Consider the following 10,490-nt stretch of genomic DNA (forward strand, 5'->3'; position numbering starts at 1 on the left):
GTGAATGCCACTGTAGGACACTGTAGTCGGCTGCCTTCTAACACCTCTTCAGTTCTCAAGCCCAGAGGCAGCTACAAAAGCCTATTAAGTTTCTGACAAAAAAAAAGTCCCTATACAAGAAAATATACAGTATGACTTTGGCCTTAATTTTACCTCAATAACAAGGGCATCTCATAATGTCTGATAACATTACTCAGCGGTTTCGTCGATCTTCCTAGTACATGAAGGGATGTCAACATCTGCCAATGTAATAAAACATTGGCATATTTTACAACAAGTATAGAATATCAGAATGTGAGACGAGGAATAAAACCAGACAAAGCCTCTTGAAACGGATATTTGTTGAAAAAATTTATTGTAAAAACTAACCACAAAGTACTATCAATACAAAAAGTATAAAAAGTACAAAAAAGCATCGTTGAAAAATAACTTGAGATGAAGATATTTGAGTTTGTACTAATGGCACTGTGGGTATGACTCAGAAATACAAAAAGATGGCGGCTTAGAAGAGCGCATTCAAGGCATTGAATTCACATTGAAATGATTGGATCATTTACAACTCTTTAAGAGATTCAGGAGCAGTGATGACACCGATCCACAAATCAGCACTTTAAGACATAGAAGATGACAAACAGCACTGTCCCTCGATTAACAAACAGATTCACTTTAACAGTACAATGGAACATAACCTGTAAAGTATGTGAATGATAAATAAATCTGAATATTTATAGAAAAAAAAAAGTGTTGCAGTTGACCTACAAATTGTACCGAATCTTTTCCAGAGTTGACCAGGCTGTGGATTGAATCTAAACTAAGACAGCAGTGAAAGTCGTTCTTTTAGAAATAAAGAAAAAGCCACAATGACGAGAGCCTCTTTTCAATAGCACAAAACTAATACAAAAATAAAGAACATTATCAAATACACGTTGAAACAATACAATATCAATACCAAGAGTTACATGTTTTTCAAGCATTACCCAGGTTTTGTTTATTCCTTTGGACAAAGGCACCCCAAGTGTGTTCCAGTTACCGTCGAGGCACCAGGCTTGGGAATGTTGACTGGTGCGGTGCCAACATTTTAAGAACTATAACCCAAAAAATAAAAAAAAATCATGTCGCATATTTGAAAGAAGCCTTTGTATGAAAATCAACACCTCAAGAAGTCTTCAACATGACCACTCCTCCAGTACCTTTCTTATGAATGGTGCCTTGTCCATTAACCATTCGTTTGCATTTCACTCACTGATACACTTTCTCACAAGATTCTTTACAGTTTAAACACGTTTTGCTCTACAACTGGCTTGGCCGTACCTTGAGATAGAATGCCATTAAAAAATAACAAAAAAACTTCCAGTTTAGGTCTAAGGCAAACTTGAGATGCTCTCACTGCAAACTTCCACAAGAGGAAAACCTTGTAAAAACAACTAATAGTTCTACGTCTCGTAATAAAAAAATATTTGTACAAAAAAAAAAAAAAAAAAAGTATAGCTGCCCTGAGGGAGAAGCACAGGTGAACCTTAACCGCTCCTGCTGCATGACGGTAGTTTGTTAAGCACTTTGGATCTTCAGACAGCCTGGGGTCTCAAGTATTGCTCAGATGAGACGACCACTCTTCTCTTCCTCCTCCTCCTTCTCCTCCTCCTCATTTGATTCTTTGCTCGACCTCGGCTGATCGTAACACTGGACGGCTTGGGCTGACTTCATCCACCTCAAGCAAGTTCAAATCACACGCAGACACACTCACTTTGATTCCCTTTTTGTCCACTCACTGCTCCTGGTGTACATTAACATTGATAGGGTCATTTTGGCTGGATTGTGGCCTATGCACGGAGACCTGGGGAAAGAGAGAGAATTTGTCAGGTTAGTGAGGATGTTACATTGATCTCAACTGACGAGGAGGGCTGCATGATATTGGAAAAAACTGACATTGCAATCTCTTGTCTTTTTCCGATATGATAATTAAATACAGGAAGTTGTTCCAAATACATGCAGAGTGAGTGTGGGCCTAGATGCATACAGCCAACAGTTGAATCACACTTTTTATTCCAGTCTCTTTTTCTGCTTTGGCCTTTTATGATATGAAAAAAATACACCATGTACATTTCATTGTTCAATATTGGGAAAATGATATTGAGTGTGTTAAATAAACAAAAATTAAAGAATCAAAATGAACTACAACTCAGTCTTTATATGTATTGGATGTTCTTTACACAGTTCCTTTGTTTGACACATCTCAGACTGGAATGTAAAATACAGAATTGGCCCCAATCAATCTGAGTGTAGCTGATGGTTGCTAAAGCGTCATCTGACTGCATAAAAAGGTGGGAAAACATTTTTCTCAAAGCCTTTATCCTACAGGTGAAATTTAAACATGCTTCTTGAAAAAGTATGCTTAATGGTATATGTGCGCTGTATATTGTGCGGCCCTTTTGAAGAGTAAAAGCATCTGGTTATGAATGGATGTAATGTTTCCAGTCTCACCTTTCTCACATGTACTGCTCTGCTTCTCCTGAGCAAAGTTTAGTCTGTTCTGCTCTGCTGCAGTACCGTTGGACTCTGGGCTGCTGCTGCGTGACGGGCTGCTCTCCTCATTCTGATAAGCCAGGTCCAGGTGCTGCTGGGCCAGTTTTAGGTGTCTCCTCAGCCTCTCTAGCTCCCGAGACGACGCCTCGTCACCGAAAGACTCGCGGCCCGAGTCTCCCAGGTTGTCCCTGAAGCTGATTTTCCCCGACGGGTCCTTCTTCACTGCTGTGTGGTAGCCGGGAGGAGCAGAGGGCTGGCGGCAGATGGAGGACCTCTGGCTGGCCGGAGCTGCGTGACGGGGGGTTTGTGGTCTGGGTCGTGGCGCACAAAAGCAGTCCCGAATACCGCTGAAGCCGAGGTGAAGGATCTCCAACATGGTGAAGAGAAGACACAGGGCGCTGACGCCGTACATGATGAGAAGGAAGATGGTTTTCTCGGTAGGACGGGAAACAAAGCAATCAACTGTGTGCGGGCAGGGAGAGCGTGTGCACACATATGATGGCACCACTTCAAGCCCGTACAGGACATACTGTCCAAACAGGAACGAGGCCTCGAAGATGGCTCGAGAAAACAGCTGAAACACATAAACCTTCATAAGGCCGTCGCGCTTGATCCGACGGCGTCCATCGTGCTTTTTGCTGGGCTTCGCCGCAACTTCCTTTTCTTTGTCTGGCTCAATCTCCTCCAGGATCATGGGGTCCTCCTCCCCGTTATCCTCCGCTTCTTCGTAATCCCGGTTAGTTCCGCGGCTAACTATGGGCATCCTCTTCCTTTGAGGTCGGTAGTCATCGTCGTCCATGCGGGCAATTTTATGCATAGCGAAGCCGAGGTACATGATGGTAGGGGTGGTGATCATAATCACCTGAAACACCCAGAAGCGAATGTGTGATAGCGGCGCAAAAGCATCGTAGCACACATTCTCACAACCAGGTTGATTCGTGTTGCACACAAATTTACTCTGTTCATCGTAGTAGATGGATTCGCCCCCGACGGCTGTCAGTACGATGCGGAAGACGATGAGGAGAGTGAGCCAGATTTTGCCCACAAAGGTGGAGTGGTTGGAAATCTCATCCAGAAGACGTGTGAGGAAGCTCCAGCTCATTTTGCCTCTGGGTGTGGAGGGAGCCTCTCAAACCTGTGAGGAAAAAGAAAACACATTTTGTATTCAGATGTCCCTTACAGCAAAGTCCCCAACAATGCATGCCAGCTTGAATAGTGAGGTATTCATTCACTTCATTGACTACATGAAGTCAAATAAAAGACACTGAATAATAAATTGGCTGAGGAAATTTGATTTATGTTCAGATACGTTAAGTTAATAAATAAATTTGTTTTGGAATGTCACATGCTGACATGGCCCATCTTAATTCTGAGTGCTGTTGCACTGGATATCCACAAGATGGCGTTACAGTGATACTGCTACAATGCTCAGACATCCTAACTAACCCTCAGTGGTATGACAAGGCATGCTAAGGTCAAGAGCCTCATTTTCCTTAGCCTGTACAGAGAGGCCTTAGTATCAGTAGTTTAAAAAATACCACAACAAAAACACTGATTAAAGACAGAAGTTACATCATGTTCCTTGAAGAGAATGGACAGGGTGCATGAAAAGTACACTTTAACGTAAAAAAAAAAAAAATCTGTTTAAAAGGCAATCTGTTTGTTTTATTTAAAAATACAAATTTCAGAAAGCACCAGCAACCATCCAAACACATGACCTAATCCAAAGACCTAAAACATGAGTAACTAACAGTCCCCTCCCTTTCAGAAAACTGCAATATCCACTTTCCATTGCCTTTTTGTTTCTGTGACTGTCAATGGTCGACTTAATGTAACCATAATTATAAAATGTATGTAATAACTCCACTGTCACCTGAGCATACCACATTCATTTTTAATTATCTGTCTAAGAATGCCACAAACAGGGAGAAAAGTAATAAAGACCCAGGGCCAATGAAGAGCTCGTGTGGTTTCACACCATCAGTGACCGACCTCATAACTACTTCTGCTGAGTAATTAAGCACTACAATAAAATACCAGACTTGGAGTAGTAGACAGAGGATTGGTTGGAAAGTTTTATCCCTCAATTTAATGCTAGAGTACTGAGTCTTCTAGGTGTTTGAATTTAAAACCAGTAAGGTTTCACTGACAGTCACACAAGAAGCTTTAAAAGGAGTTTAACTATCCCGCTTTGTACCAGTGTTAAAGGTAATCCTAGGTGGGTGACAAATCCGTTAATCAAATGACAGTTGTTCTGATGAGACATGTAGCTGCAGACAATCATCAGACTGAGCATGTATAAGCAGGTATCAAGATGCCATTGGGTATATTCAGGAATTCTCCTGTGGGAAAGTGTTCCCAACAGTAAGTTCTGTTAATAAGCAGTACGGTTTAATCTCTTTCCAATCCAGTCTGACCAGTCTGACTTAAGGAAGCAAGCAGGGGGATCTCTGAGGTAAAGCTGTAATTCCCCATCATCAACCACTCTTTGGAAATGTAACACATTAGATTTTCTACAAAAATATTCAAACATTATGAAGTCAATATCATATAAACACCTTTTAAAAATGAAGTTCACAAAACTTTGGATCTTAATCAGAGTTCCTGACACATTTAATGACGTGTCAATGATAGACCCAAACATAGTCAACTCAAATAAACCAATAAAACGTTGAGCATCAAGAAAATTTAGAAATCAGGTGTTCAGCCCGAAAGGCAACTCCCAAGCCAGAGTGCAAAAAACTGCAGTCTTCAAGTGTCCACTCGAGGGCGGCTCCATGAGTCCCGAAAGTCACATACACACCATAATCAAAAAAAAAAAGCAGTTTTTACAGCAGAAATTAACACGTTTACAGCCTGGTACAAACCACAGTATTGGTCTGATTAGTTACTGTCAACATGGGCACAGACTGTATGATTTTATGAACTGAGAGTTTAACAGTTAGGCTTTGGCATAGTTAGTATTAACCACATTTAGAAACCAAAGATCTGCTGGATGGTTGCATTCATTGTCTCTATAATGTAAAGAACGGTAACATTTTTGTTGTTCTGTTTTAAGATGGCTGCTTTAAAATATGTTTTTCAAAAAAAAAGGTCTTTTTTACAGCAATATAGTTTACGTTATAAACTGAATGAAGTTACAGGTTCAAGCTTTCAGCATTAACATGCCCAGAGAACAGATTACCAGAGTTTAACTTTCCACTGTAGAACCAATAAAATCAAAACGGGGACATTGATCAAGTCCAACTTTCACATGAAAATCAAACTACCAATGAGAAGGTTTTACTTCTGAAAGTCTCCCTCCTGCAGCGGGGATCCTTTATAAAAGAGGTGTTTGTATCGGGATACTCCCAAGGTGTGAATGGGAGTGCTGTATGAATGAGTGTGGTCATAACTATCCTTAGATCAATAAAGTAAGAAGGAAGCACACTAGTTTCAATTGTTCTGCAGCAACTCACGCAGCGAGAAATACGAGATGAAGATTGAGTTTTCAGGGACTCATCGATCAACAGATCAATAGGACTGTTTGAAAACATTATCGGATTCTTGTCTGTGGTGATTAATTATTCAAATTGTATTTCTATGAGTTTGTGTCAATGAAAATGAACCCAATCAGAAGACGAGAGAGAAAATTAAGCCGCCCTTTTTTTTCCCTCATTTTGTGTCCACAAGTTGTCAAAACTACTGGCATTTCATACATGATAGCCTCTGCAGTGCTGCATCCCAAAGTTGCACCTGAATGACAGCGTGATTAGTTTAGAGCCGGGTTTCAGCGTCAAGAAAAATGAGAAAAGCTTTTAGTAAGTGGAGGAATCTGGTTTCAAATACAATCCGCATACAGTAGGATTGTACCAAATCCAATGAGGGAGGTGTTAAATCAAAATGTGTTCCCAACATCCAAGCGCAATATTACCAGCGTTGTTGCGTCCATCACAGAGGTACCTTATATATCCACCACATTCCTCTTTGTCAGGCTGCACACGACGTGTCAGGAGACGAAGTCAACAGCACACTTTGCTGCTTGTAATCTGGGTTAAAGGTTGGATTTTGCCTCGAGCTACACTGTCAGAGCTCAAATTTATGTCTGACTGTATGCCAGCCCCCAAAGCAAGGAGACAGTTATTCAAACAATGATTTAAATCAGAAAAATGTCAACTGTCAATATTATTTTTGAAGTTTTTATGCACGTCATATGTGTGTGTGCAGCTGGTATGATTTTGCTAACACCAGAAAACCAGAATGCTTTCCCATTTTCACCCCTGAAGATTCCTGACAATTTCAGGTAGACCTGCCCCTGTCGCTTGTTCACACATGTCCCTCGCAGCGGGGGACTAGCCCTGTTGGGAGGAAGGGGGGGGGGGGGGGGTTAGGAGACTAGAAATGCCTGTAGTTCAACAGAACAGAGAAAAACAGGTGAACAGAAAATAAAAAATAAAACAAGGAGGGCTGGCGGGACAAATTCTGGGTCAATTTGAGCGCAATAGAATTTGAAAACATTCAGTTTTCAGGAGTTGTGTGAAAGCATTTAAGGTCTGTGAAAACCTGATCAGTTACAGAAACACTGCTTCAAAGCAATTACTGTACTTTGACAAAGTAGTATTTAAATTGGGAAAACATTAGTCGGCACAAACATTAGGCCAGCTAATCTTTCATCCATGCCTGGCTCAAATCATGGACAAGAGTTGTGTTGTAACTTAATTAGGTTTCACAACTACATAAACGTGGACAGCCAAAGACTCCGGGCCTCAAAAGTCACTCAAATGATATTTCATTAGCATGTTCAATGCTTCTGAGGTCTGAGGGTGGAAAAGGCTGCATTGTTCTGCTTTGACATAAAAGCTGTAGCAAACATGACCTCTTATTCATGAGATTTCCCAAACGAGAGCTCAAGAATCTGGGAATTTTTAGTGGACGAGCAAATACTGAAATTGGATCATTTGAGAACAGACTTTAAATATTGATATTTAGTTCTCGTACAACATGGTAGACCGCTGCACTGATACATTGAATACATTTACTGTGGTGTCTTACCACTTAGTTTAGAATAACGTGTCCCTGGTCAATGCATTTAGATCACTGAAGTCTCCATTAAAAAAGGGTTTAAAACTTGCTGTCTGGGCCCTTTATGAAGCACTTCACAGACAACAGCCTGCCTTGTAGTAAGCCATGGAAAGCAAAGTTAAGCAGCAGAGTTTCACCACTGACCGAGGCCTGTTCAACACAGGGGCTTTTGTGGCCCTCACATCTGGAAGGCTACTTGTGGTTATGCCTCCTTTAGCCCAAATACCTACAGCTTTTACAGCAAGAGACCTCGAGCGCCTGCAGAGGAAAATGTGACAAATAGGCCTATGAGAATACAAAACACACAGAGGAGTCACTTAAACTGAACTGTGGTGGAGGAACACAAAACCCCGCCTTTAGTTTATTGTACCAAAAGCCTCTTTAAGACTGAATATACTTCTTGAAATGAGTTCTTTAAGTGAAGGATTAAAAATAAGGGACACGTTAGTTATGGTGTGAGCCCATCTCCACTAAAAAAACGATATTATTTTGACCGTATTGCGGAAAAACTTAAATGTAATCCCCTTAATCCACTTGTGCACGAAGCATTAAGAAATTCCTCCTCGTGCTTAACGGGACACGACGTCACCACGACGCGTCGCATGCGTCCACAGCCACGACTCCAGTCTGTTACGTTAACGGGTGTAAAAAAAACAAAAACAAAAAACACACAAAGTATCCTCCGTGGTGTCTACAAATTAACTGTAGGCTGTACGTTTCGAAGAACTACGAATGATACAGCCAGCCTACTCTCAGAAATGTGGTTTCTATAGACGTGTGTGAGGGGAGACGAGGAAAAATAAAGACACAGGATCCCTGCGCTTTCCTCCATCATTAAACATCCAGTTCAAGCCTCAAAACGCCCAATAAAAGTACCCAAATAATGTTCATACAATCGGAAAATAGTGGTATGTAGTACTACTTGAAGCATATTTGCGCCAATGTGTTTTAAATCACACATTGTTACGCGAAATTGGGACTAATTCGCAGGTTTAATTAGCGCTTGACTCTTTCCAGCCTGTGTGCGTAAACTCTCAAGTTAGCCTGTGGACAAACACATTACCGACACCAGTTTTTGTTAAAACAGGTCATTTAAACATTGGAAATACGTTTGTCACTGTAAATTCCACCCAGAGAAAAAGGGGGGTAACCTTAAATATGTAACTTCAACCAAAAAACACCTTTTGTTAGCAGAAAGCTAAAACGCTGTGTGTTGATGCTGCACAGTCCACGTTCACGTTAGCGCGATGCGTTTGCGTGCTCTCTTACCTTCAGCTGTGATTCTTTTTTTTTTTTTTTTTTAGCTCCTCTTTTTTTCCTCTCACAGCGGCTCCCCTAAAGTTGCCGGGTGTTTTTTTCCTTCGTGTTCTCCTGATATACAGAAAGCTCTCCCGCTCTTATATCAAGCCATCCAGGTTGTCCTCTTTCCAACGAGGAAGCCTCTTTCCTTCTCCAGTTGTGCGGTTGTACTGCGGGATGAGGACAAAGAATGGTTCCCAAATCCCCCCCTCCTCCTCCTTTTTTTTCTCCTCCCCGTTTCAGGGCACCCCACCCCCTTGTCTGCGCAAGAGTGGTGGAGAACCATCAACCGGCAGTTTTGGCATACTGATGCAATCCTTGCTTCGCCTTTCTGCTCCAACTTTACCCTGGATTCAGACAGTGGGAAGAAATTGAGAGTCTCTGTAATCTGTCACCCTTAAATGAGTGAAAATCGAATATGCTAATAAGATAAGATATCTTTACTGTCACTGTACAAGTACAAATAAATACTTGACTACAACTACTTGTAGTGTTCTCCTGTAATCCACTAACTTCAAATTACCACTTCTGGTAAGGGGGGCATCATGTTACAACCTGCATGTGACTCATGTCCCTGCATTGCTTGAAGCTGCAGGTGGAGATTAGAACAGTCAAACAAGGCTTTGTGTGGTCTTCAGGCAGCCGTCTTATCACCATCTAACCTTTTGTTTCTGCTGGAGAAGTGCAACAACACACATAAAGTCTACCGCTACCGTGTGCCCCTTCTTCCTGCCGATGCAGATGTTCGGAAGTTGTTGCCATCATGGGGGGGGGGGCCCTTTTCCTCCATGTCACATTTTTCTTTGGCAAAAGGTCACATGTGCTTGTCCTCACACAGCCCTTAGAAACTCTTTGAAGCCACATCCGACACTTAATATTATTCATTACGATAGGATGAAGTGGGGTCAGCTTCACTGTTCGCTGGGATTTATGCCCCACATAAGGACTTGAAGGGTGCTGGAGCAGTGGCGTCGTGAATCACAAAGTTAGGCTTCTTTGCTCAGCACTATATGTGGGATGAAAAAAAGGTGGCATCTCTACCTCCTGCAGATATCAGCGCTACACTCAATCAAACGTGATTCAAGCAGTTGAATTCCAGTAACATTACATTGCACTTTCCTTAAAGAAATGAGTTACTCAGATTCAATATTGCAGGAATCCAGTCAGCATCTGTCTCCCGAGTTAGTCACTCACACTGAATGATTGCATTGTTTTGCACAGATCTCCTGAATGGCATTCCCTCCAAACGAAAACACAAAAAAGCAAATCCACCCTGCGTTCATATACCTTGTTTTTGAGAAGCCTACAAGGATCAGGGGCTATTTGGCATTTGTCCCATCCTTTTGATAACAGCATGCAGCCAGAAAGAGCACAATGCAGGCAGCAGTTATTGTTTAATATCTACAGAAAACAGGAGGTCAGTAGAGGAATGCAAAGCCCTTCCCCCTTCCTCAGGGAGCAGCGGAGCTCTATTGTGAACCACAAGCATGCTTTTATTCATAGGGAGAAATGTGGGGTGCTCTGGTAAACCACAGTCCAAATGACAGAGGAATAAAAGAGCCAAGCCTCATGGTTCCTTCAGACCATGAGCGGAAGTTAGCTGTCCT

The 10,490-nt window shown here is 41.8% G+C and overlaps 1 protein-coding gene across 1 annotated transcript; it reads right to left on the reverse strand.

Annotated features, from left to right (window-relative positions):
- Window positions 1-338: 338 nt before the first annotated feature.
- Window positions 339-9,070, reverse strand: gjc4b (gap junction protein gamma 4b). The gene is made up of 3 exons (XM_020644762.3): window positions 8,854-9,070; window positions 2,482-3,658; window positions 339-1,834 (listed from the first exon to the last, which is right to left on the reverse strand). The coding sequence occupies exons 2-3, from the start codon at window positions 3,623-3,625 to the stop codon at window positions 1,821-1,823; spliced, it is 1,158 nt and encodes a 385-aa protein (XP_020500418.1). The 5' UTR covers window positions 3,626-3,658; window positions 8,854-9,070; the 3' UTR covers window positions 339-1,820.
- Between the last annotated feature and the right edge of the window lie 1,420 nt (window positions 9,071-10,490).

This window comes from Labrus bergylta, chromosome 13, assembly GCF_963930695.1.
Source record: "Labrus bergylta chromosome 13, fLabBer1.1, whole genome shotgun sequence".
Lineage (NCBI taxonomy): Eukaryota > Metazoa > Chordata > Actinopteri > Labriformes > Labridae > Labrus > Labrus bergylta.